The 27,679-nt window shown below is 37.4% G+C and overlaps 2 protein-coding genes across 5 annotated transcripts in view; one reads left to right on the forward strand and one right to left on the reverse strand.

The window, feature by feature from the left end:
• The first annotated feature begins 3,488 nt into the window (after positions 1-3,488).
• On the forward strand, positions 3,489-7,316 carry slc66a3 (solute carrier family 66 member 3). 2 transcript variants are annotated; one of them, XR_013800199.1, is made up of 8 exons: positions 3,612-3,968; positions 4,350-4,432; positions 4,512-4,581; positions 4,736-4,793; positions 5,567-5,687; positions 5,781-5,822; positions 5,894-6,133; positions 6,575-7,194. XR_013800199.1 is itself a non-coding variant. In XM_079635177.1 (7 exons), exons 1-7 carry the CDS (start codon positions 3,823-3,825, stop codon positions 5,983-5,985), a joined length of 612 nt encoding a protein of 203 aa, XP_079491303.1. In that variant the 5' UTR covers positions 3,489-3,822; the 3' UTR covers positions 5,986-7,316. The 2 variants fall into 2 exon arrangements, 1 of the variants encoding a protein (XP_079491303.1); XM_079635177.1 differs by having other exon boundaries at positions 3,489-3,968; positions 5,894-7,316.
• A 368-nt stretch (positions 7,317-7,684) lies between these two features.
• The window catches only part of rock2a (rho-associated, coiled-coil containing protein kinase 2a), a 53,037-nt gene continuing 33,042 nt past the window's right edge, over positions 7,685-27,679 (reverse strand). Inside the window, exons 6-32 of one of the 3 annotated variants that reach the window (XM_079635174.1) lie at positions 26,537-26,681; positions 26,317-26,455; positions 26,108-26,199; positions 25,807-25,966; positions 25,616-25,676; positions 25,384-25,395; positions 25,150-25,278; positions 24,792-25,019; positions 22,750-22,996; positions 22,570-22,676; positions 22,175-22,334; positions 21,677-21,837; positions 21,072-21,256; positions 20,872-20,941; positions 20,387-20,490; positions 19,973-20,159; positions 19,787-19,880; positions 17,307-17,401; positions 17,006-17,197; positions 16,747-16,915; positions 16,340-16,410; positions 14,919-15,007; positions 14,718-14,796; positions 14,331-14,586; positions 13,427-13,640; positions 11,418-11,672; positions 9,145-9,349 (exon numbers count right to left, since the gene is read on the reverse strand). In XM_079635174.1, coding sequence (XP_079491300.1) covers positions 9,283-9,349; positions 11,418-11,672; positions 13,427-13,640; positions 14,331-14,586; positions 14,718-14,796; positions 14,919-15,007; positions 16,340-16,410; positions 16,747-16,915; positions 17,006-17,197; positions 17,307-17,401; positions 19,787-19,880; positions 19,973-20,159; positions 20,387-20,490; positions 20,872-20,941; positions 21,072-21,256; positions 21,677-21,837; positions 22,175-22,334; positions 22,570-22,676; positions 22,750-22,996; positions 24,792-25,019; positions 25,150-25,278; positions 25,384-25,395; positions 25,616-25,676; positions 25,807-25,966; positions 26,108-26,199; positions 26,317-26,455; positions 26,537-26,681 — 3,768 coding nt within the window. In that variant the 3' untranslated portion in view covers positions 9,145-9,282. Of the gene's footprint in view, positions 9,350-11,417; positions 11,673-13,426; positions 13,641-14,330; positions 14,587-14,717; positions 14,797-14,918; positions 15,008-16,339; positions 16,411-16,746; positions 16,916-17,005; positions 17,198-17,306; positions 17,402-19,786; positions 19,881-19,972; positions 20,160-20,386; positions 20,491-20,871; positions 20,942-21,071; positions 21,257-21,676; positions 21,838-22,174; positions 22,335-22,569; positions 22,677-22,749; positions 22,997-24,791; positions 25,020-25,149; positions 25,279-25,383; positions 25,396-25,615; positions 25,677-25,806; positions 25,967-26,107; positions 26,200-26,316; positions 26,456-26,536; positions 26,682-27,679 lie in introns of all 3 variants that reach the window. The other 2 variants (XM_079635176.1, XM_079635175.1) reach the window with 2 other exon arrangements.

The raw sequence follows: 27,679 nt of genomic DNA on the forward strand, positions 1-27,679 counted from the left end.
AATGGCAAGATAGTCACATTGTTAGATTTCACATTAGAAAGTCGTAATTAGTATTACCTTTTGATTTTTTTTTGACTCTGACATCCAGATGTCCTGAAAAAAATAAGGCTGATTAAATTATTCACTCTGAACTATACTAATTGTATTTCCATTTTCAAACTTACTTCTATAATGATTTGCTCTTAAAAGAAGCTCAGATGTTGATTGATAGGGTGTATGAAGGACAATTTAAGGTCACATCTTAAAGAAATCACTCTTCGTAGCTGCACCCAAATACCCATTACTGCTTATCTCACAGACATGAAATATGATTTTTTATCACTTCCCTGTGTGTGTGTGTGTGTGTGTGTGTGTGCGTGTGTGTGCGTGCATGTGCGTGTGTGTGTGTGTGTGTGTGTGTGTGTGTGTGTGTGTGTGTGTGTGTGTGTGTGTGTGTGTGTGTGTGTGTGTGTGTGTGTGTGTGTGTGTGTGTGTGTGTGTGTGTGTGTGTGACCTTGCTGTTGAAACCAGAGTAGCACAGACTGGGCTGGGACAGATATAGCCCTGAAACCAAACACTGTTGTAGTGTCTGCGGTCCCACGCAGACAAGACAATGACACCAGCAAAACGCGCGTGTGTGTCTGTGTGTGGGACATAGCAGATGAAGCTGTCCTTGACAACAGCAGGGAGACACTGTGTGTGTATGTGTATATTGCATGGAAGAGATAGTCACTGCACTTATGGTAAATCCTGTAAAACTGTGTCAACTATTATATGGCCACAAAACAGTCGTTAAAAAAAATACTTAACCATTTTTATTTGCTGTCTTGCACTTTTTAAATAGAAAGTGGTCCTGAGTTTTCAGAGTGAGAAATATTCAGTGTGTCCATTATAGGGTTGCCAGATCGTTCTAAAAAGAGACTCAACCTGGTCTGATAAATCAAGCCCAAAATGTATTTCACAAAAATACACTACCGTTCAAAAAGTTTGGGATCGATTTAAAATGTAATTTATTCCTGTGATGGCAAAGCTGGACTTTCAGCATCATTACTCCAGTCTTCAGTGTCACATGATCCTTCAGAAATCATTCTAATATGCTGATTGGTGCTGTAAGTCTAAAAATGTTTTTATACTGAAAATTGACAAACATGGGAGGAAAACTTGGAGTGCGCTGCAAACAGTTGTTGGAGATATTTAACAACTGCTACTAGTGGTCAGGTCACACTTTCATGTAAATAAATACAAGAATCTGGAAATAAACCCAAAATAATTGCCATATTTGTAAGTGACTTTAAAAAAAACGACATGGCAACATTGGACCACTAGAGGGAAGTGAATTGTGCTCTGTCAACAAGAGCAAAGCAGGACAGTTGAGAGACTCAACGAGTTAAAATGAACTGAAATAACAAACCATAGAGCTTGAGTGCAATACTGTAATCCAAGAGCGTTTCAAAGGATTGACATGAGAGGCGCCTGTTTTAGAGGCCAAAGTGTCTTTCAGCCCTGAGGCTGGGTACACAGAGAGCATTTGGCTTTTTCATTCACCAAAATTAGTGCGTTTGAAATGTTTGGAGGGCTTGTGTTTAATCAGACGGGGGGAACATGAGCACTGCTGTGGTGAAAGATCAGCCACAAGATGGAGACGTGGAAACTCATACACCCCAACTCAAATACCAGCCAAACCAATCAATCAGTGCATCCCTCATCGAGCAGTGTTAAACAACTCAAACAAAACAACACTCACAGCAATGTCAGCTCTGTTGCAATGATGTAAAATCAAGAAAACTGGAAAAACCGAGAGGCAGCTTAGATGTGAGTTTTCATCTTATAACGTATGTGGCAAAGGGGTCAGTAATATCACAACCTGTTTTCCCATCATTCCTGTTGGCGGTATTAAGAGGATGGCTTTGACAACAGCCAGAATTATGCAACAACTAAATCGTATTTCTGCACTCTGTGTGAGAGGCACTATGTCTGTGTAAAATAACAAGAGCAAACTGCAGTTTCTAAGGAGTTTCAACTTTTTCGAGGCGAACATTTGAGCTGCCTTAATTATTCTTTGTGCTCTGTAATTAACAACGCCTGCTTGTTTAAAAAAAAAAAAACTTTGTAAACAAACACACACACACACACATGAATAATAAAATCAACTTTGTTATCTGGCTAGTATGGATGTATAGATGCTTTGTCTGTCCTGTATGAATCTGAGATTTTGTTCAATTTGCCCACCCTCACTCGTCCCACCCTTATCACCCCGAAACCTTGTACATTTACCCTTGTTGTTGTTTCTCAATCTTTTTTGTGTACTTGCAGAACATTTTATAGTATTATTTATTACTGGCAAGCCTTTGCATTTGCAAATAATAAAAAGCGAGAGAGATGGTTCTTTGAACAGGGTAGCAAGAGGCAGCAAAGCTGCTCAATGAAAAGTATGTCTGTTTGATTTTTATTTTATTTTAATTAAGGACATGCAAGAGAAAAGAAAAAAAGATAAACTTGTCTTTTGATTATGAAGTTGTTATAAAACTTGTTGCTTTAAAATGTATCATTTTTGTGTTGTAACAGTATTTGTTTAACCCAGTGAATTGCTTATTAAAAACAAATAAATAGAGGCACACTTCAATTCTCATTTCTCCAAGAATGCTCTTCCTTTTTATTCAGATTGCTTATTTCATTCATTTTGGTCATTCTCAAACAATGTTGACTTTGTAACTTGAACAATTGCTTGATTTATTCATGGCAACAATATCCTCACAAAACACCACTAAGCCGAATAAAATCAATACAATATATAACATCCATTTGTTTTAATTCAATAACACAAACATGAACAGAAACAGAACTCATTTTAAAAACAAACACAACACGCTGCAACACAACGTAACACCAAAGACAAGTGTAACAAAAATGACAGAAACTATATAAAAAAGTAAATAACGGTAAATAAGGTAAATTAATAACTTTCTCAATGTTCACATTTGAATCTAAGAATTATTCCCCTTTCGCCATTAATATATATATATATATATATATATATATATATATATATATATATATATATATATATATGCAGTAGCAGTCAAAAGTTTGGAAACTTTACTATTTGTTTATGTTTTTGAAAGAAGACTCTTATGCTCATCAAGCCTGCATCTATTTTATTAAAAGTACAGAATAAACAGTAATATTGTGAAATATTATTACAATTTAAAATAATGGTTTTCTATTTTAATATACTTTAAAATATAATTTATTTCTGTGATGTAAAGCTACATTTACAGCATCATTACTCCAGTCTTAAGTGCATGATCCTTCAGAAATCATTAATATGTTGATTTATTATCAATGTTGGAAACAGTTGTAATTAATTGAAATAAATCATATTTTAAAGTATATATATTATTATTATTATTAATGTATTTTGCACACTCGTTAGACCTTACACTACTTAACCAGGGAAAATAAAGTGAGTAGATACATTTAAATATCTGTAAAACATAAAACATGTAATTGTACATTTTAAATGGGAATTCCTGATCATTTTTAATATTTTTTTAATGAAGGAATATTTGTCACCATACTTGTTGCGAATGTTGCGAAGCTATTCATTTGGTAAGCGCAATCAATCAATCATCAATCACCAAATCACCATCACTCTCAAGAACAAGCTGAAGCGGTGAGCTACGGGCGCTGTGGAGGGTCAAATCTCGCGCGCTGATGTGTGCGGAAGTGGCGTTGATTCCGATCTACTGTCTATGATTCAGATACTAACAGCTGGACACGCTTCGTGCCAGAATCCCTGAAGCGGATAATAGAGGGGAATTAAAGGACCAGACGTTTGCAGAGATGGACGGTAACTTGACGCTGAATTTGGCCAACTTCAGCACTCTGTTCGTGTGTATGGTGCTGAAGTTCCCGCAGATATTCGTGCTGATGCGGGCCAGAACGAGCGCTGGAGTCAGTTTGAACAGTCTTCTGCTGGAGCTGGTCGGGTAAGAACTTCCCTGACAGGAGATTGAAATGAATGTTTTAAGGACTAATAGGCCCTACGCTAGACGCAGACATCCAGAATGAGCTGCATCAAAGTGCTATTGATGTGGTCGTGGCATATGACATTGAATGAAAAAAATCTAATTTAATTTTTGTCATATGCACAATGCACATCAACATAAGTGTCAACATTACATTGCACAACATTACAATGTCACATATTGTATAAAGCAGGGTTTCCCAAACCATGACTTTCAAGGTGATTTGTGATCGAGGGTTTGTAAACCGTTATTTATTGTTTTAAGAGATTGCGTAGAAAACAGTAATATATTTTAGAGCTAAACTCTTTATCTCTTTTTGTGTGTGTGTGTGTGTGTGTTTAGGTTTCTAGTGTTCATGTCCTATCAGATGTACTATGACTACCCACCCCTCACATACCTGGAGTATCCCATCCTCATTGCACAAGGTGAGACGACATTCTGATGCTCATTCACAAGTGAGACTTTGGGTTCTGAGTGCTTATGTTCAAGCGTGTGTGTCCACAGATGTCATTGTGCTCCTGTTGATCCTGCACTACAACAGAAACCTGAAGCACAGCCTCATATACGCAGCACTGTATCCTTCAAGTCCATATTGTCAGGTTATGCTATTTTTCTGGACACAGAGTGAAAAAAAATTATTATAATAATGTCCCAATAACATTCAAAACCTGCCTGATTTAAAATATTTAATGTATGTAGTTTTCCATCTCCTTAACTGCAAGATTCAGGTTTGTGGGTGGATGGCAGCTTCTTACAGTACAGAAGTGGGTGATTGATCTGGCCATGGTGAGAACATGCAATTACTGCTTCATATGAATGTGCATTAGTGTCAAATTTACACTTGATCTTAATTTGAACATAATAGGTTCAGATTAAAAGAAAACCGTCTTTTTGCATCATTATAGTATTAAACAGAATTGAATAAATTACTCAAACTATTGGTTGAGCCAATGTTGTCCAGTCCAGTCATGCAAAAAAAAAAAAAAAAGAGAGCGAGAGATGGCATTTAGTGGCACAGAAATTCTACACTGCTCAGTGTAATATTGTATGATAATTTTATACAAGTTTTGGGGTCTGAAATATTTCTTAATGTCACAGAGACTTCATTTATTTGATGAAAAATGCAGTATAAACACAGTAATATTGTGAAATATTATCAAAATAAAATAATTGTTTTCTTTTTGAATATATTTGAAAACACAATATTCCTGTGATGATGGCCAAGCTGAATATTCAGCAGTCTTCAGTCTCACATCATTACACAATCATTTTAATATGCTAATTTGCTGCCCAAGAAACATTTATTATTATTATTCATATTCATGTCGAAAACAGTTGCGCTACTTAATGTTTTTTGGGAAACCATTATACATTTCAGAATTATTTGATGAATAAAAAAAACTCAAAAGAACAGCACTTATTTGAAATAGAAACATCAAAAGTGACAGTAAAGACATTTATAATCAATTTAATGCAATTTCTTTCAAATCTTACTGTCCCCTTACTGTTAAACGACATTATTTTTTTTAAAACAATATTTTTTTTGCCGTTCTCTCCAGAGTCTGTGCACATTCATCAGCGCCGGCAGTAAACTGGCACAGCTTCAGTGTCTGTGGCGCTCCAAGGACTCTGGGCAGGTCAGCACTCTCACCTGGGGTCTGGCCACATACACATGCATGGGTAAGTCACACACACACACACACACACACACACGGAAATGAAGCACTTCTCCAGTCTGTCATGTTGATATTGAGTGTTTGCTCTCTCTGTCAGCGCGGATCTTCACCACCGCCATCACCACAGCAGACACACAAGGTCAGTAAGAGCTCAAGTGTTGATTGTTTGGTTAAGATGTCATCTTTACCTTTCCTCTCTTTCTCCTCCAGTCCTCATTCGGTTTGTCGTCATGACCGTTCTGAACATGTGGGTCACGGTTACAGTCATCTACTACAAACCCCATGCTATAAAACAGGATTAAGACTTCGCACTTTTATGTTGCATACAATGTATTGTTTATGTGTGGGGTTGGAGGCTTTTTAAAGAGATGAACTGGATTCAAGTCAGTTGCTATTGGATGTAGCACTTTCTATATGGCAATGCAAAGGATGTTGAGATTTACTGACTGGGTAAGTATGTACTACTACAACCCAAAAACTTTTTATCATAATGCTTTCCATATGATTTATTTAGTGCTTGCAAGGCACTTTCTTGTAGAGAATCTGAATCTAAGGTGTGCTAATCTATTTTTGTAAATGTAATACTTATTACATTTAGAAAATATCAAATTTTAAATGCAACAGTGATGATAATATTTGCATATTGAATAGATTTCATAAATCTATTTGAATAATGACCTGCGATTGGTCTTATCTTCCTTGCATCTATTTAGTCTTTTTTTTTCCCGCCTTTACACTTTTATTCTTCTGTTCAGCTTAAACTTTTCCACACTTCTATTTTTCTGCCTTGCAAGCACTGGTATTTTCTTCAGGACATGCAAATCTAGTTTGTTTTGAGATGTGGCCGGGGCAGAGTCGTTTTCTTTACAGTATAATTGCTTTGAATTTCAGATGTGAATGTTGTGGAAACCAAGTTGATGAATTATATTTGTCACGTCAGAAGTCTGACCAAATAGTGTTATGAAACAGTGCATATGTTCATAATACCCTCCGCTGATTCTTCCATTGTTAATACTTCTGTTTCCAGTGAGGTTTCTTCCCTGAACTGTTGTTTCAAGTTCCTGCATTTGTACATGTTCAGATACACTGTTATGGTTTTTAAGTTCGTAGTTTAGTAATTGTCTTTTTCTTCTCAGAAAGGCAAATAGTTTTGGACCAAATTTCAGCTAAAGAACTGTTAAAATTGATGAATGATATCAGGTTGTTGATCAGACTGTTTGTTTACTGTAGTTCATACAGGGATGATGTTTACATATGCAATGTTTTGTATTGAGCTGTATCATATGCTGATATAATGAAGGCAGAGTTTTCTGAACTGGATACCTTTTACATATTACTGATGTTGTGATAAGGCTATTCACTTTATAATATTATTAAAGAAAAAACCCACAAATGACTCAAGTCACTCAGATCAAACAAAGTTCAAGTACAATATTATTACTTTTGGCGCTCTAGCAGTTAATAAACATAACTGCATGTGTCTTGCGGAAGAACTTTGTAGCCGGAGCTATTTCTCTCTATGACGAGTCACGCAGGTACTGGGCTACTCCGCAGTGGGACGACCCGTACCAGTTTAAAATAGTCCCAACATAAACACTTATTATAGGTTTACTGTAGTGATTCAGGATAATACAAAATCACTCTTTGTAAAATTCATTAATGGTGTACTCTAATTATATCATTTTTGTAAATTTTGAACACAAAAAGTTATGGACTGCAGCTTTAAATGTTCATTAATTTTTCAATTATTTTAAGGTCTAAAGCACTACTGTCTCTTTCCCAAGTACTTTAATAGATCTTTTGTATTTTATTGAACCAATTTTCAGAACCATTCTTTTATGGTAATCATCAACTTACCCCAAATAATGAAAGCAAAATATATATTTTAACACAAAATATTCTGTAAAAATTTTTTTAAAGGACTTTGTGTATCCAATAACTAGTATCTGTACAGATGACGAGTGTGTGTGTGTGTGAGAGAGAGATAAAAGCAGACAGAAAGGAATGACCACATTGTTTATATTAAAACTTTACTTCCTTTTACTACATTCACAGCTATATACCTATTTAACTGACTACTTTTGTTTACAAAAATAAGCAAATGTTATACAAGGTCTCCAAACAACACGGCTACATATGCTTTTCATTTTATGGTCAAACAGTACATCAATATAAAACATGCAAATCTGAAGGCAACGCTTTAAAATAAAAAAAGTGCCCAGACCTGTATAAATAGCAAACCAACTGGTAAGATGGCAGGTCAAATATACGCTGTATATTCATATATATATATATATAACGTGTAAAAGAACACGGATATGCATTCACAGCACACCCATAGATACACACTGTTTGCTAAGGTGAAGATACACAAAAAAAACAAACTGACCACTTCAAATCACAAAAAAAAAACATCTACAAAAAAAAAACTTCTCTAGTAAATTTAAACATGGTTTTTAGACATTCCACCGTCTTATGAACATTTCAGTTATGTGCTTGCAAGGTTTAGTTTCAAGTCGTAGCATGAAAATCTAAATTTCAACTTTTAACAGCCGATGACCAAATTCATAAGATGACCAGCCCAAACCAGACTGCAGATCAATGTCAAAGCTGGAAACGTTTGAGAAACTCCTGCCCACATGCACAGCTCACATCTAGATGATGTCCCTGTTAATCACACCCATTAATAAAGGTTCCTTCTCAGATTACAGTCAACTCATTCTAGGGAGTGAGCCGCACATGTGTCCAGGAGAGCATTATGGGATGCATCCATGATCAAAGAAGGTATGATCGCACAGTGGGGGTAAATAAAGATAAAAACACTCTACAAGAAGAAACACCAGAGTTGCACTTGCATTTATGAAGGAATGAGAAACATATGTAGTGGTGTTTTTTAGCCGTTTATGTGGTGTGTGTTGCACTACCGTCTATATTCAGCCATAAAAAATAAAACAAAAGACTAGAGTCAGAACCAGCTGTCGTCCACATTCTCTGGCCGGTTCAGTCTTAGCGTTCAGGTCAACTCTGGCCTTGAATGAATAAGAAGTTTGGTGTGACGCTGACCCTTCAGTTCTGTGTAGATCTGTTGTGCTCTTGAAGTCGAAGCAACCGCATCGCATGCCCAGAAAATAAAAGCCATATCACGCCAGCAAAGCCTTCATCAACATTTGTGCATCTCTCACTTTTTTGGGGATTTGCCAAAATGTGCGAAAAGTAACGACAAAGGTCTTTTGTTGATGTGACAGGAAGAACCCCAAATCACCATGTAGCAGCACCAGATTCCCAATATAAGGTTAACTAGAGAAAGAGGGAGAAATCGAGAAAGAGAAAGTTAGTTTCACTACGCTTTAACCCAAGAGGAAAGAAACATCCTAAGGTAATAATAAAAAAAAGCACCACAGCGTACATGCCATCATGCTCAAGAGAAGCAGATTAATACACCTGCAAACACACAACAGTTGCAAACTTTTATTGCAAAAGGGAACAAAGAAAGACCTAAAAATAAAAATACTGTTTTGATGCACATTCTCTCATTCTTTTTCCATTTACAGTACAGTTGAAATGTCTTATAGTTTTGTAAACACGGTAAGCCAATGGACTCATTTGTTCAGAATGCTGTTGGAAGAGTCTTCTCGCCTCATCTTTGGAGCGTCCAGTCGAGGGGGACTAGGGCAAGAGGGGTCAAAGGTCAAATAAGAAACAAGCAGGCCAAATACCAATTCTCTGAACAAACCTCCTCTCCTTCAGTAGTAAATGGGAAAGGATTAGAGAAACTATTTGGATTTGGATTCAAGCGTGCCTTTCCTGTGGGTTTGGAGTGTGGAGAGGGTGTTTATGAGCAGAGGAATTGGTACAGAAACGTCTGTTAGGTTATGGAAAACTCTCCATATCCCATCTTGGCCAAATCTTTCACACCAATAAGAATGAACACACTCGCATGCTTAAATTTGCTTCAACATCAAACAAATCCCACTGCACTCGCTGACTGTTCCAAAACCTAGTGTTCAGCCTAGAGTTCAGTGTAGCACTTTATTAATGACATGATACTCTTAAGATCATAAAAACTAACTTTTTATTGATGAGATTTACATTTATGATGCCTCTTATTTTGTTCGTCATTTTGGATGGACTATTTCAGACTTATTACTCGGCACTGTAGAATACTGGATTCTGATTGGCCAATCGCACCATCCAATATCTGTTATTCCCCGACAACAACCATTAAAAACTAATAACACAGGCTCATCCGGGTATCGGTCACTGAAGTCGGTGCAATTGCTAGGAAATTTTTTTCCTCCCTCGTGGAATTTTTGCATTTGGTGAGCTAATAAAATATTAAAACTCTGGTCAAATCAATATTTTGTGCACAGTTATTTAATTAGGCCATCCAGTATCATGGACACGCTCTTTAGTTTAATTCAAACGCAGCTTCTGCGTTCATTTTGCTTCATTTTGCGACTATTGTGAATTATAAGATAACAAAGGTACGATTTTAAAACAGTTTAATCTCTAATCAATATCTCTTATCCCCATAATTATGTACAGTATGTTGCGAAATGCCGTGTAATATGTGGTATGACTACCGTATCCCTTCAAATGTCCATCTAGTTTGAACTTGGCGTGCTAGCAACTGCTCTCTCCGCAGAAGCTTTGCATTTAAAGAGCTAATGAAATATTTCAACTCGGATCAATATTTCATGTCTAATTATTAACTTATGTGGCAAGTAGCGTGTAATAAGAGTTATCGCAGAATAAACCCCTCCGCTTTTCATCGGGGTCCTGATCACCGTGTCTGGGTTTATTCTGAGATAACAACCGGCTGGATGTACATTATCCCTTACATATACTTCTGAAAATTCTGATTTGCCATCAGGAATAAATTGCATTTTAAAATTTAAAAAAATCTGAATAAAATATATTATAAATATATTCTTTCAAAAACATTAAACTTTGAATGGTAGGCCTAGTTTTTTTTTTTTTTTGGTAAATGTTTGATATTAAAAAGTAAAATGAGGTATCACAACATTATAATATTATAATCTCATTAAACCAGTAATGTTTGTAAAGATTACCTTAGTGTGTATTTGATGTCAATATAAATGCAGCCTACATAGGTGGCTTACAAGGTTTTGGAACAGAGCCCCTTATGTAAGCAGTTACCCTGTTTCAACTCTAAACATGCTCCTCAGAAATTAAACGTGTGGTCATAATCTACATCATCCACGTCATCCAGAGCCCAGTGCCAGTCCTGAAGCTCCAAATCCAGAGGCCTGCAGGCGGAGGAGAGAGCATTCAGCCAAGCCGTCACCAGGCTCCCCACAGTGAGGTAGTGTGCTGAGGTGAAGCTACACCTTTGCACATTAGAGGCAATTACTATAACTGAGCTAAACCACTTAAGTTTTAAATCTTCTGATGCATACTTTTTGTATTTTGCCTTTAAATTCAATGTTACTATTCACAATTAAAAACCTGAGTTTGATGCAAAAGAGAAAAAGTGCTTTGTTAATGCCCAAGCGGTCACCTTGCATCCCAAGTTACAAAAAGTAGCCCAGCGTAACACTGTTCAAGCTTTACATCTGGTTAGCCACCATTAATGTTATTGTGCTAGTTAGGCAGCGCGATTGAAACCATCAATGCTCTTATATGATGTTTCTGAAGCATCCTAACGCTTTCTGCAATAAACATCAATACTTTCTCCATCCCAACTTCCAGGTCGGTTGCGTTCTCCTCTCACCCAGTGCTGAACTGGTCTGAAGCACAGGGTCTGAGACCTTCATCTCTCTTGTCCATGTGCTCTTTGTGGCATTTGATCTGGCATCTCTGGCATTCCACAGCCAGGGGAGGTTTGAACATGTTCCACAGGGGTTTGGTACAGGCCTCACAGTCGGCAGGGAAGTGGTAGAATAAAGGGAGAAACTCATGACCCTTGTGGTAGATGAAGCCAGATTTCTCCGCACATGCTGTTGGTTCCTTTACGTTGTGCACAAACCTGTGTATCATATAGAGTAGCACTCTAGTGTGTAACCGGTGCCAAAGCTTCTGCATTGATTTTATGCACGGCCATCTTTGAATCAGACTTTACAGAACAAGATGTTAAAGGTACACACAAAAATGAACGTGTAAATTGTCATCATTCACTCACTCTCGTGTTGTTCCACACTTTATTTCTTCCATGCAACACAAAAAGATGATATTTTACAAAATCTCCAAGAAGGGCTGTTTTATAGGGTAAGATTTGGTCGTCCACAGTATTTGGATCATGTTAACCACAAGTAAAACCCCACATTGCATCTCACTACCATAGCAAAAAGTAACTATACTGTTTCTATGGTATTTGTTATTAAAAACAAGTAGCCTAAAGACATTGAGTATACTGCAAATGCACAACAAACTGCTATAAGTAAAAATACTGTAATTATATTCCACTACTCCTTTAAAACATCTAATGTGCACCACGCCGCATTTTGGTATTCCCTCACATTCTATTGAATTAACAGGAAATCTTCTGATTTTAATGAGAAAACCTTACCTAACTAGTCAGCGTTTCTGCTTGATTTAAACCTGTCTATTGTATAAAGTGATATATAAATAAACTTGACGTGACTAGAGCTTATGCAAACATAACCACGTTGCTATAATCAGATGCGTTTCTAATGCTTTATTAAAATGCTTGCCGTTTTCTCAGTTTTGTTGTTTGTGTATGTTATTGAGAGGAAAGCGCACAGCACATATTTACATTTTTATCTAACCGTCACTCTCAGCAGTGTGGGGGGGCGTCAGATCAGATGTGTCATTTCCACAACAAAATACATAATTTAAAGCCGGGTTCACACGATTTTGGTTTGATTTGATTGATTTTGCCACGATTTGGCTGAAAAATTGAGACAAATTGCAAGATTTAAAAAAAATTTGAGATTTCTCTAATCCTGGGCCAAAATGTGCTCGCTAGTTTGACATGTTCGCCATTAGCCGATTAATGACCATTGTGATCACATTTTACCTTCGACAAAAGTTGAGGCACAGTCTTGCATTGTGGCTTCTCTTTCGACAACCGTCAAATCAAAAACTATTAGGAGTGCAGAACTTGATGACGCAATGAGTGAGACAACAATAAACCACCAGTTGCTCCACACACGTCTTTGTTTTTTCTTTTTCTTTTCAAGAAAGCCATGATCAAAATTAACGCTAGAGATAGTTTTTGTTTGCTAGCCACCATTTCTATCCCGCATGTAAACACAGCTCACAGTCACAGAATCTGTCACGGATTGAAGATTAATATTCATATAAAAAATGAATAATCTTAACTTTTAGAAGAAAAAAAAGGGGAAAAAGTGTTTACACTAAAGGAAATACAATTTATTCTAAAATCACTTCAAAAGTGGCTCTGTTCTGTTTTAAAAACATTTTGTAGTATATGTAAAAGTGGATTGGGTATTCTGCTAAACATCTCCTTTTGTGACATCCAGGAATTACGTGAGAGGTTGAGTAAATGATGACAGTTTTCATTTTTGAACAAACTGGTCTGAAAGGATCTGGTCACCAAGCATGAATGTAAACCAGGCCTTTATGTACTCCTCTTACTCTAGAGACAGACACTGATGAACAACAATCTGGACAATGTATTTGAACTGACACAGCATAAACTCTACATTTGCCACATGAAAACACAAGATAGAGCTGGACACAGCCACATAATTAGCTAAATTTAGCATAAAAATGAGCATGTCAAGGCTTGCTCCTCACCTGGGTTTGCCGGAAGGTATTTGTCGGCTGGGTCTCCTCATGGATTGACTGCTTTGTACTTTAGCAGGAACTCTGGGAGAGGAGCGGTGAGGGGCGTCTGGTGCTGGAGGTTTTTTGGGGATCTTCTTCATGAGCCGACTAACCCACTTCTGCTGGTCCTCCTGAGTCAAGGCTAACAGCAGCAGGTTTTTAGCAGTAGACACGTCGTAGTTCACTGGGGGTGGAGAAAGCAAACACAAGAGTCAAACATGTGAACGGGACAAATGAGTTAAAAAAAACATGTTTTTGAAATGGTCTCTCAAATGCTTACCAAGGCTGAGTTTATTTGATCAAAAATACAGTAAAGCAGTAATGTTGTGAAATATTATTATAATTTAAAAACTCTTTTGATATATTTTATGTCATGACATTAAATGTAATTTATTCCGGTGATGGCAAAGCTGAATTTTCTCCAGTCTTCAGCATCACATGATCCTTCAGAAATCATTCTAATATGCTGGTTTGCTGCTCAAGAATAATTTATTATTTTTATCAATGTTGAAAACAGTTGTACTGCATAATATTTTTGTGGAAAACACAATAAATGTTTATTCTCAGGATTCTTTGATGAATAAAGCGTTCGAAAGAACAGAATTAATTTGAAATTTAAATCTTTCGTAACATTATAAATGTAATACTGTCACTTTTGATCAATGAAATGTGTCCTTGCTGAAAAGTATTACATTTTTAATACTTCCCACTTTCTCCATGACTTTTCCAGCCATGTGTGATAAATAAAGGACAAAAATTACAAAATAAAAATATATATACAGCATTTCATAGTATTTTTGCACTCTCAAACTGTAATCTCTCTTAAAATTCACTTAAAATCATTAAGGGTAGTAAGAAGAGAGCCTATTCTCACCTCTGCAGGGGGCGACGATTTCTTCTTTCTTGTCCATGTGGTCTTTGTGGCACTTGATGTGGCATCGTCTGCATTCCAGGGCTGGAGGTGGCTTGAACATGTTCCACAGGGGTTTGGTACAGGCTTCACAGTTAGTGGGAAAGTGGTACAGGGTGGGGATGAACTCATGACCCTTATGGCAAATGTAGCTGGACTTGTCCCCAGGAAGAGGTTCCTCTTGCTCTTTCTTGCTCTCGCCCTCATTAGCATACAAGATCTAGAGGAACCAATGACAAACGATAGCCGTCATCCTTATGCCTTGTGGCGTATCTAATAAAACTTCAACAGGTTTCAAGATGAAAGAAACCTTGATACCCTGCCTGTGGTATCTGTGGTGTGCCATTATACCTGAAATATTCTGGGGATCTCTTTGGCGTCAGCGCGATAAACGTCCGTCTGAGTTACCGAGCGCACATGGAAAAGTTTACTGAAGAATACCAGAGAAATTAAGATAAAGAAAAGACTCAAGTCAGTCAAAATGATACAGGACAAGACTGGGACAAGCTTATTTGATTTAAAGAAATGGATTTGAAGGGTGAAAGGACTCACTCTATGTCCAACACCATGTAAGGATTGGAAAGCTCTTTGTCCTGCTCGCTGTTGTAGAAGAGAATCTTCTTGCTGCTCACCACAACATACTAGAGGAGAGAGAAGAAACAGAAGACTCACTGAATCCTGCATGATGGGGTTGGATGGGATTTCAGATGCAGAAGTGTCATGGAACTGTACAGCTCTAGTGGTGTAGCTCTTGTTCACAAAGTCATTTGAGGTTTAGTCCTAGTAATTAGTATTTGTCATGTGGTTGCAGACAACATGAAATTGGTTAATTATTCAATTCGAATTTATCAAATCGAACCGGTTTATTTTATTCACTCACTATAATTTTTAATAGTTTTAGTTAACGATAACACTGACCACACATTTAATGAGCTTAATTCAAACTAATTTACATTCCCATATACATCCACCCTGATGTCATAGCATTTAATTTAGATCTATTATGAAAAAGTATACAGGTGAAACTCGGAAAATTAGAATATCGTGCAAAAGTTAATTTCAGTAATTTAACTTAAAAGGTGAAACTAATATATTATATAGACTCATTACATGCAAAGTGAGATATTTCAAGCCTTTATTTGTTATAATTTTGATGATTATGGCTTACAGCTTATGAAAACATTTTCACAATATTCTAATTTTGAATTTGGGGTTTTCATAAACTGTAAGCCATAGTCATCAAAATTATAACAAATAAAGGCTTGAAATATCTCACTTTGCATGTAATGAGTCTATATAATATATTAGTTTCACCTTTTAAGTTGAATTACTGAAATAAATTAACTTTTGTACGATATTCTAATTTTTCGAGTTTCACCTGTATATGACATCATATATGATAATACAATGAAGACTACAGCAATAAGTTAAAATGTTTAATTCATTTGCATCTTGGTTCTACTATTATTATTTGTTCATTTTGTTTATAACTTGACTCTTCGTATTTTATTTTCTTATTTTCTATTTTCTTTAACTTTTATTTGTTTTGAATAATCTGGGGAAAAAATGTAAGCACTGATTACTTAATTGATTGGTCCATTTTGATGTCATGTTGATGTTAATACAGGGTTCCTGCACATTTTCCAGATTCAAATACAGATACAACAGTGTTTGCATGGTATATCCAAAAATGTACTATTATGAAAGAAGTGTTTGCCATTAGATGCAAATGCTTCATTCTGACATGTATTTATGACATTTTGAATGCAGAGTTACATTTTGAAGGAGATGTGAGGCATTTTGCAATTTGTGTGTGCAGTTTTGGGAATTGTGTGTAGAGTTTTGTAAAAAGGTGACAGTTTTGAAAATGTGTGTAAGCAGTTGGAAAAAACTGTAATAGCATTTTTAACATCATAGCATTCTTAGTTATTTGCTTGCTTTAAAAAATGCAATACGCTTATCTAAAAACGTACCTTCTTTTCCCACCCAAAGCGTTTGGTGTTGTTCCTCACTGGTATAGACAGCCAGCCCTCCAGTCTGATCTCTGTACAACAGAGAGGAAGACATGTATAATAAAACAGAGCAGCTTTATAAAGATACACCAGAGAAAAGCCTGCCATGATGTCCAGTCAAGTCTTAAGAGGTCAAAAGGTCATGCACTGAATGCCATGCAGGTCACCTGTGGACAGCTCAGGCTCTGCAGTGAAGTGAAGGGTGAAAGTTGAACTGAATATCGGAGTAAAACTAAGCAGAAACAAGGGAGGGTGACAGAACAATGTTGAGAAAAACAAAAAGAGGAATGTGAATAAAAGAAAAGGCTATGAAAGAATAGAGAGGGACAACAGAATGAAAAGAAGTTTGGAAAGGACCTTAACAGTACCTGGTAGTGACTCGTCAGTGTCCATGTCTGGGCCGCTGCTCATACTGGCCGAGTCGAGCGACTGGACGTTGAGAGAGTTCAACAGGCCGCGCAGCTGCTCGATATCACTGTCTTTACTGTCGAGAGCCATCTGCAGCTCGACACGCACCTGAGACTCGTCCGCCGATTGCTGCAGGAAATAAAAGAAGAGTAAGAAACGAGTATTCCGGCTGCCTGTGGAGCAGTGTGGCGTTCTTCAGACACTGAATAGTGGTCATACTGCTTGCATGTCGTTGATTTCTCTCTGGTATTTGATGATGGTGCTGTTGAGTTTCTCCCTCTCGGAACGAAGCTCCAGCTGCAACTTCCTGTTTTCTTTCTCCTTCCTCCTCACGTCTGTATCATTTCCACGGCGACTGCCTCCACCTCTTACTTCCTTTCTGTTCATGATCTCTGCCAGCTTGTTCACCGCCTGATGGATAGAAAAGAGCCAATAGAAAAGAGAAAAATAAGTGCCGGAGCAAACCTGACTAATTGAGTTTGATTTATTAATTTGCTCCAAGGAGCCTGTCATGGTGTACCTGTGTTTTGAGAGTTCTCTCTGACTGCAGCTGTTTCTCAAGGGCCAGTTTCACTTGAGTGATGGACTGCTCTTCATTCTTCAGATTCTGCAGGTCTGAAAATCAAATATTACAGAGTTACAGCGAAATCCCCAACAGCGTTCCTCTGACTATCATGAGTTTGCTGAGGATGATGAGGGTCAATGCTTGTTCTAAGCTGTAAAAAGTTCCATGCAGATGGAATACAAAAAATATGTAGAAAAGAGCTTGAGATTTCAATCATCAGAGATAAATGAGTGCAAGTATGTGCACGGAGGGCCCTATTTTAACGATCTGAAACGTAAGCATCAAACGCGAAAAGCAAGTAACTTTGTGGGCGGGTCTCAGGCGATGTTGCTATTTTACCGGCGGGATAAATGACTTGCGCCCGACGTGAATGTAAAATGTAGTAGCTGGAGTAAACGGAGTCTGAAGTAGCTATATTACTCATAGGTGTGATTTGGGTGTAACGTGCAATAAACCAATCAGAGCGTCATCTCATATTCCCTTTAAGAGCAGGCGCGCTTGTTCCATGGTGGATTGCTTACATGATGGTAAAGGTGATTTCGCAGTCTTCAGAATTTTGTTTCCTGGTTCTTGACGGACAACCCACTTTGTCAGATGTCCTTATATATATATATATGTGTGTCTTGCCACGATTGATCAAACAGGTTTGATCCGTCATTACTACAATTAGCCTGAATAATTTGGGTAAATGTGTGAGGTAGATTTATGCCTATTTTTTCACATCTTTATGGACACCACAATGATTTCCCTCGTGTGGTAATATTTTTCCTTGTAATTATGTATGGTTTGCAAAAATGGGAACTGCTGCGTCTGTGGAGATGAGAGAAGTAAAGTGTATGCGCGTTGTGCACACGCTACATAATGGCCAAGCATAAAATAGCATCTGAATAGCGCGCCACTGACTTTAGACTAGGTTTTTACTGGTCTGAGGCGGAATTGTTTTCTGAAACCGCAAAATAGCACCAGGGAACGTTTGCGCCAGAACACGCCTCCTTTTTTCGCTCCCTGATAGGACCCTGAATATCTTAAATGTATATCTTAAATATCTTCTGTGTTACTGAAGCTATGGAAATGTTAAATTTAGAGGTCGACCGATTCATCGGTTTTGCCGATTAATCGGCACCGATAGTTGACTGGTGGAACTATCGTTATCGGCAAAAATATATACCGATAGTTTTTCCTGGTTGCGGCCATTGCTGGAGCAGCTGAGAAGCGCGCGCTGTCATTCATTACACCGTGTCAGAGCTGAGAAGGGTCTGCTGGCATCATGCAGTACAAGAGCGGCCTCTAGAGGTGTAATAAAAACTATCGCTCGTGTTGTTTATTTCGACACGTGATTCTGCGTGCTGCACTGAGAGCACATGCTGCGGGAGAGCGCTGACATCAGATGCGCGGTTTAAAGCACCGACAGCTAAAAGGTATATATACAGTACATTTTGTCATATCATTATAAAGTGATTAATTTGTTGACTAAATGCTGCATTAGTAGAGAAAGAACAGCACAACAGTATGTTTGTTTGCCTTCGAGGCTGAGAGGACGCTAACATTAGTAGTACCTCAAGCGGTTAAAACACTGACAAACATAAACGTAAGTCCGACCCGAATGTTTAATGTCACAATTGTTACCTCTATTTTGCATTAGTTCATATCCAGCTGGTCACTTTTATGCATTAAATATGCAGAGAAGTTGCATATTTAAAGCTAGAGACGTAAGCAAAATTATATGTTCATACAGCCGACAGAAACATAAACGAATCAGAAAAGCATTCGATTTCGGTTATTTTTTTTCATCTTGACTTTAATACATATTTTGTTATTTTGATTAGATAATCATCAAGTGTTTATAAAATAGAAGCAAAAGTGTGAGACTGACTATACATGTAATATTTATGTAATTTCAATGCTCTGGCATTGTAGATATTTAAATTTGGCCATCTTTAAGTATGACTGTTTGGCTTGAAAAGAACAGTTAAATAGTTACATTTTGAATGTAACTGGTTTTATTTCTTATTTAGAGTATTACTTTTTGTTTCAGTTTGAATGAATGTCTTTTATTGACTTAAATATTTATTCACATTTATATATTTATTTCATTTAGCATGTTTTCATGGTTCAATACAGTTTTTTTATTTTTATAATAAAGTTCAGCACTGTTTTACTTGGAGTGTTATGTTTGTTTTTATCCAGTATCAATTTTAAAAACTATCGGTTCATTAATCGGTTATCGGCAAGTATGGCCCAACCTAGCTATCGTTATCGGTAAAATCCACTATCGGTCGACCTCTAGTTAAATTACTCCTGTGTGAACAGCTCTGAAAATGCAAATGCTCATTTAAATTTCTTATTAAATATTTTGAAATTAATTAAGTTATGTAAAAAATATAATTGATGATTATATAAAATATACATAGATGTCAACATATTCTGCCACTTACAGTCTTGTGCCTCCTTTAGCTTGTTGTTGAGCTCTTCCTTCTCATTGGCCAGGTTTGCAACATCATTCGTCAATGTGCGATTAGCTTCCTCTAACTGTATAAAGACGGGACAAATAAACCCAACAAGTTCCTCAACTAAATGTGACCTCTGTGAATGGCTTGTAGCTGAAATGCAGTGTAACTCACAGAGGTGATGGTGGTGTCTTTTTCAGCGAGCTCCTGTCTGTGTCTGGCCATCATCTCTTTGATCTCCAGCTCCTTCATGATCTTCTCCTTCTCCAGGTCGGAATACTGCTCCTCCGCAATGGAGCGTGCCAGTTGCTCGGAGTCAGCTTTTGTTAGTGTGATCTCCAACTGGGCCGCAAGAGAATCCCTGAAAAAGAGACAACAGGAAAAAAAGGTACATTGGAAATACATACACATTTAGACTTTAAATTAGCAGTGCGATAAAAAAAAAAGTTATGTTTTCTGACATTTTGACCCAGAAATGTTATGGTATAACCATGTTGTAATGCATATTTTTTGATAATTCAGTGGATTAAAAACTATTTTGTACACTAGGCTGTGATTTTTCTGCTTGTAATTGGATATAAATCTCACCTTTCCTCCTGTAACTCCTGTAGATTCTGCTGCATGTCTTTATAGAGTTTATTTTTCTCCTCACACTCTTCTTTCAGCTCCCGCACCTGTGTCTTATACAGCGTCTACACACACACACACACACGTTGGGTTTCCATGTTTTATGGGAATTTTCCATATACAGTTTGTACAATATAAAAATGGAAAATTGTCTATTATATCCCATAACCCCTAAATAACCCTTACAGAAAATGTTCTGCATTTGTACATTTTCAAAAAACATACGGTAATCCGATTTGATTTATAAGCTCTTTTACTCCTGGGGACCAAAACGATCACCACACACACACACACACGATCACCACACGCACACACACACGATCACCACACACACACACGATCACCACACACACACACGATCACCACACACACACACGATCACACAATCTTGTTAGGCCTTTGAGTATTCGATTTTTTCTGCAAGGGAAAGAGTTTAGACTTCTTACGGAGAAATACTGCTCTGCCTCCAACTGATCCTGCAGTTCCTTCATCTGTCCATCCGAATCCTGACGCTCCCTAGAAACGCACACAGAAAAAATATCCAATATATAAATGATTGGAATATTTTTGTAAAACCATAAGAAAGGTTCTCAGCCGCCAGGCATCTATTAAGATGTGTATTTGTGTGTACATGTGTGTTGCATACTTGCGCAGCTCCATGTTTTGTTTTTCCAGGCTGCGTTTGATTTCCAGCAGGTGGTTGATCTCCTGTTTGAGCTGTTTCTCTGATGTTCGGAGGGTGCTGAGCTGCTGGTTTTGAACTTTCAGGTCATTCTGAGTCAAAGTGCGTTTCTGAACTTCTTGCTCAATCTTCAGACTAAAATTCTTCACCTAGACGAAGAGAAAGATCAGGAGAATCTGTAGATCTGTGTACTTCATTCCTGTGATGGCAAGTAGCCATTACTCCACTTGTGTGTGTCACATGATCTTTCAGAAATCATTCTAATATGCTGATTTGTTGCTTAAGAAAAAAAATATCTTTTTTTTTTTTTAAACCATGATATATTTTTTCAGGATTCTTTGATGAATAGAAAGTTCAGAAGAACAGCATTTATTTGAAATCGAAATCTCTTGTAAAATTATAAACGTCTTTACTTTCACTTTTGATCAATCCTTGCTAAATAAAAGTATGAATTTCTTTGAAAAACAAATCTTAATCAATGCAAAATATAGACATTTATGGCCAATACATTTACTTAATTAACCAGCTATTGACAGGTGTAGCAAAAAGACATGAATACACTGCAGTACCTCTTCCGTGAGTCTCTCTTTATGTCGCCGTAGTTCCTCTAGTTTCTGCAGTGACTGTTTATAATCACAGTCGAGCATGGAGTTCTTCTTCTCCAGTTCTAACACCCTGTTCTCCACACGCAGTTTAGAGGAACGTTCCTCCTGCAGCTTTTGTTCCAGCTCTAGATGAACACACAAAAACAGACATGTTAACCAGCAATAAAATCTTGTAATGTTTACTAAAACCAGCAATTCTTAATCCATTCTCCTATGCAACTTTGGTCTTGTCTCCCCTAATCTAAACCAACATGTTTTCCACTACAGCCTTTAAAATGCACTTCACGGTCATGCACTATTCTTAAAAGGAAATAATAATTGGAGTTTTGTGGCTTTTAGTCCTTTTCTGTTAGTTTTGAGGTCTTCAATTTGTGTAAAGCCTGTTTTAATAAGAAAATATGCCAATACAGGAAAGAAAACTGCATTCAAAATTTGTTTCATAGGATCACTTAGCTCTCATACCCTTCACAGCCTCAGATTTTGCTCCTTCAATGGACTCGCTGATCTTGCTCTTGTCGGCAAGTCGAGCTTTTGTGGCCTTGTGTGCCGCCTCCTCCTGCTCCAAACCCTGCTGCAACACCTTCAGCTTATAGGTCATGTCAATCTGGTTATTGCTCTTCTCCTATTGGGAATACACACACAGATATTAGAAGAGGGGCTGAGCTTAAGCTGAGCATTTTAAGCTGAGCTTAAAATGCCATAATAAGAGCGAGTAAACACCAGTACATCAACTTCATAGCTTTCTAAGTAGTGAATGCTGGGAATGAAGAAGGTACAAATGACGTTTGAATCCACAACCATAGCTTATAATGAGTCACAACAAGGGAGGGAATGAGTATGAGAAAGTATTTGTTTACCTTCTCCAGGTCTGTTAGCTTCTCCTGAAGTTGCCTCTTCTCGGTCTCAGCTTTAGATAGGGCTTGTCTCACTTGTTTCACTTCCTCCTCCAAACCAGAGATTCGTGCTACGGATAAGAGGTGGAATGTAAATGCGTGTGAATTGATATGATACTTCCAAAAGAAGGGATCCACACTTACCCAGCAGATCAGAGATCGTCTCAGAGCCCTGGGTGTGCTCTCGTTTCTCTGAGTCCAGCGCTGCCTGCAGGCTGATGTTCTCTCTCTCCAGCGTGAGCTTGCTGTTCTCCAGCATGCAGCATTTGTCCTGCAGTTCTCTTGCATGAGCGTCCAGCTGCTGCAGCTGTTTGGAGCCCTCTGTCTGAGCTTTGCGCAGCCGTGTAGCCGCGTCGGATTCTGCCCGCAGTAACGCATTCGCCTCATCCAGCTGCCAGAGAGAGACACTGGTTTGTCATAGAGAAATGACAGTATGCTACTAAGATCATTCTGTTACTTTATAACACATGAGAAAGACAAATAGCAACAGGTTTCTCCAGGAGTACAGACCCATAATTCTGGGAACTTTACTTTTAAGAAACCGAATGTTGCTTTTAACAGACACTGTATTCATTTGATTTAAGACTACGCAACAAAATGTCACAAAAGTATAAAATATTCACAAATCTTTTGTGAATCAATTCTTGAATTAATTACTTGTCATTCAAACCATAAAAAAATACCAAACAAATTAATAAATATTTATGCATAAAACACACAATGGATATATTATATACACTACAGTTCAAAAGTGTGGGATCGGTAAGATTTTAAAAACGTTTTTGAAAGAAAACATTTATTTAATCAAAAATACAGTAAAAAAAAAAAAAAATAGTAATATTGTGAAATATTACAATTTTAAAATTTTAAATAACTGTTTTCTATACAATATTTTAAAATGTAATTTATTCCTGTGATGGCGAAGCTGAATTTCCAGCATCATTACTTCAGTCTTCAGTGTCACATGATCCTTCAGAAATCATTCTAATATGCTGATTTGCTGCTCAAGAAATGTTCCTTATTATTATCAATATTGAAAACAGTTGTGCTGCTTAATACTTTTGTGGAAATCCATTCCTGAATAGATTTATCAATTTAATACATCTTTGTTCAATAACAGTATTTTGCAGTAACTTCTTAAAAAAACAAAAAACTTTTGAACAGTCATGTACAATATAATCATACGAGTCAAAATTGGCAAAGGGTTTATAATGGAACAACAGTTTTAAAAATAGATTTTTTTTCCATAATTATTTAAAACAGGATCTGCATTTCCATGGGGTTTTTTTTTATGAGAGAATAAAAACAACTGCAAAACCACTCCTTTCCTTGTAAAAAACAAAGTCAACAAATTCGCGACAGCTGAATGAACATATTTGACAAGCCAAACATTGTCTCTTGAGTAACATGTAATTTGTTCAAGCCATGAAATAAACTTCATTCAGTAAAATAATTACATGGAACTTCACAAAAAGCATTTAGAACGTCTACCGCACATTTTATAATTACCCAAAAATCAAACAGTTCTCCCCTCACGCACATTATCACGTCCGTCAAAAACTGGCTGTCGGTTGGAATATTAGAACTAACATAACACACTCGTGGGCATCAATCACTTCACTGAATACTTGCCGGCTAAGAAATAATTATTACCTTACGATCCATCTGTTTTCAAATCCACATCATTTGAATATCACGACATCGATGTCTGTCAAAAAAATAACGTGCACAATACATTGTAGTATTTACGAGAAGCAGATGTCCAGGGAGTACACGCATTTCCTGGAAAACCCACACTACCGGATGTTTTGAATGCGTTATCACGCTCCGAAAAGAGGGTGAAAATGGCAGCCTGAGCGGCTTCAACATGCTGTCTGTCAGAGATGATAACGTACCCAATACACAACACATAATTGACTTTCATAATAAAGATTTGGGAAGTTTGATCATTATCTTCTCAGGTTAAAGCAATCATTTTTCCACGATTCGTTACATTTCTCATGACATTGCTGGTTGCGAAGAGATTTACACACACCTTAAATCACTTAAAAACACTAACAAATGAAGCCACTCTGATCATCTTCAAAAAATTTGATAATCAAGACCATATGCTCTTGATTTATGAACCTGAATGACAGAGATAGAAAGTTTTCTGGATGTGATAGGCTTTTCTCAAACCCACAAACCTGTTTCTGCAAATGGATGTTCTTCTCATTGGAGATGTGCGAGTTCTGGTTTTTCTTCTTCATTTCATCCAGCTGATCCCTCAGACTGTTCACTTCATTCTCCAGGCAGCGTTTGCGGTCGGCTTCACTCTCCGCTCTGCGGTGACCCTCTACGCTCTTGTGCTGCAGGAGAGCTTTCTCTCTCTCCAGCTGTCTCAGAGTCGTCTCCAACACTTTTCTGCCATTTATCTGTAAACGCATGAGCAGAGCACAAATGAATTGTCAAACAGACTGAACCCTGGCAGTCGAACATCCATATCCATTTGGACCAGAGATCACTGTATATTCCTACACACAACTTTGCTGAAGTTCCACTCACCTCTTCATCGAGCTCTTTGGTGATCTTTTCTAGGCGGCTGCAGTTGCTTCTGAATTTTTGCTCCAGCTCATCTTTGGCCTGCATTTCAATATTGAGCTGCTCTTCTAGAGAATGAAGTTTCTTCTGGAGCTGAGTGGAAAATAAAGCGATCTTTATTTAATACGTAATCAGTCTCTTAAAGTAATAAATTACCTAATAAGCTGTGTATTAAGCAGAGAGACTGTAAACACTTACTGCTAAATTGTCCTGTGGGTAAAAAAAAAAAAAAGAATGAATAAAAAGATTAGTTACAACCAAAGTCGCAAGAGGCACTAATCAGTTTAATCCTGCCTCCAAAAAGCTTTAGGTTTTTTCCAAGTCTAATATGAAGTCTCTAACCAGAGTTTACTGTAATCCAGTCTCTAAAGAGCATAAAGCAGTAAAATTAAAATAAGCTGACGAAGGTAGGAATGTATCTGTGCCGTACCTCTCTCTTAGATACTGGGAGATCATTTTTCATTGCTGAACTGTTAACACCATTCAACAACCTGCACAAAAACACAGCAGATTATCTGTGACAGTTATTATCAACTGGTTTTTGCTTCAGAACATCAAGTGGAGATCCAACACCAAGGAATAGTTTAATGTACAGAATTGACAAAAACAGAAGTCTCTTACTGGTCTTCTTTAAAGTAGGTGAACCCCACGAAGGGAAGCTGATTGCCAACGAAGGCTTTGGGTGTAGGAAAGGTCTCCACTTCTCCTTTATCCTCCTCGATCTCATCAAAATTACTGGTGTCTATGTCACTGCTCAGCTCTGGAACCACAGGGGCTGCAGCTGGGGAGAGAACGGGGAAAAAACGGTTCTGTGTGGGTGTTTTTTAACACAACTGAGGTAAAGGGTGCTAATAGTAGAGATGAAGCTAACATTGCTCAAAAATATCTGTGGTAAAGTGGGGGAAGCAGGTGTTTTACTCACTCTCTCTAATGGTGCTGAAGGTCCACTGGTCGTTTCTAAAGAAAGGATTTTTTTTTATTTCTTCTACGCCATTTCGGCCCAGGCGAATCTCCCTACCAAATGCAAACATCCACAAACACAAAAAAAGACAGAACCCTGCCAGTTGAACATCCATATCCATATAGACCAGAGAACAACAAGTATGTCGATCTGTGCATGTAAAAGGTCACCTGTCAGTTAGGAAGGCACAGATGATGTTTTTGGCTTCTTGAGAGATCTCAACGTCATCAGGGAACTTAAGAGAGTTCTTATGGTCCATAATCTTACTATAGGTCCCCACCAAAGAATCGGCATAGAACGGTGTATCACCTACACACACATTTATCTCATTTAATAAACCAATACAACAGATGTATCATTTAGACAAACACACACACATTCCTGACTCACCAACCAACATCTCATAGATAAATACTCCCACCGACCACCAGTCACACTCGCGTCCGTAGTATCCGTCCCCTCCCTGAGACTTGAGGACCTCCGGCGAGATGTAATCAGGGGTTCCAACCGCAGTGTCACAATGAACCATCCCCGTCTACAATCAATCAATCAACCAATCTATGGGTTAAAGGAAGCCATCTATGTCTATCTATATCTATAAACTCTACATAAAGCGTTTACATTGAACCGGAGTGCATAAAAAAAATTTAAAATTCATATTTTTTTCCTGAGTGTGTAGTTCTGCTTCTGTACTGTAGATGGCACTGTAATATCACACAAGCAGTACGTCCAGCCTTGGCACTCATGGGCAGGGGCAGAATTCAACCAGGAATATTTTTTTTATATAATGGGGGTGGGACTGGCAATAAAAGTGACAGAAATGGCTCAAATATGTAAAAAGTGGGAAAAACAAAATGTCCTTGTAGTGAATTTCATATACTGGTATGTTATATAACATCTGATGTATTTCATAACATTCTATTCTAGGCCTATCTAGTTTGAGTTCAGTGCCCCTGCAGACACAGTAGCTATGAAGTATCTACCATCTCAGAGGTCATTGTTATTGAATGAATAGCTGATGTGTAATGTAGTAACATGTAATGCGGTTCATATGGAAAAGACAAACAAACAAAAAAACAACTAAAGGCTATGTTTGTATTTGATGTGATGGTAGTTTAGGAAAGTAGTTCTGGGCACAGCAAACTTCCAAGGGGGCCACAAGATGACTTAAGTCAATAAATTATTAAGCAAGTTAAAATAATCTAACTCTAAATTAAAATGCTAAAAAAAATATTGGTTCCACTATTTTGATAGTCTACTTTAGACATTGTACTAACTATAAGTAACTTTGCAACTACATGTCAACTAACTCTCAGAGTATTAGTAGACGGTTAGGTTTGGGTTAGTAGAATACATTGACATCTTAGTTGCAATGTTACTTATAGTCAGTAGAGTGTCTGTTGGGGACCATCAAAATAAAATTCAAGCATATTTTAAAGGGCACCTATTATGGAATTTTGAAATGTACCTTTCATGTAGTGTGTAACAGATCTAAGTGAACAACAACATCCTGCAAAGTTTGAAATATGAAAG

The sequence above is a fragment of the Phoxinus phoxinus genome, assembly GCF_949152265.1.
Source record: "Phoxinus phoxinus genome assembly, chromosome: 14".
In the NCBI taxonomy this organism is placed as follows: Eukaryota; Metazoa; Chordata; class Actinopteri; order Cypriniformes; family Leuciscidae; genus Phoxinus; species Phoxinus phoxinus.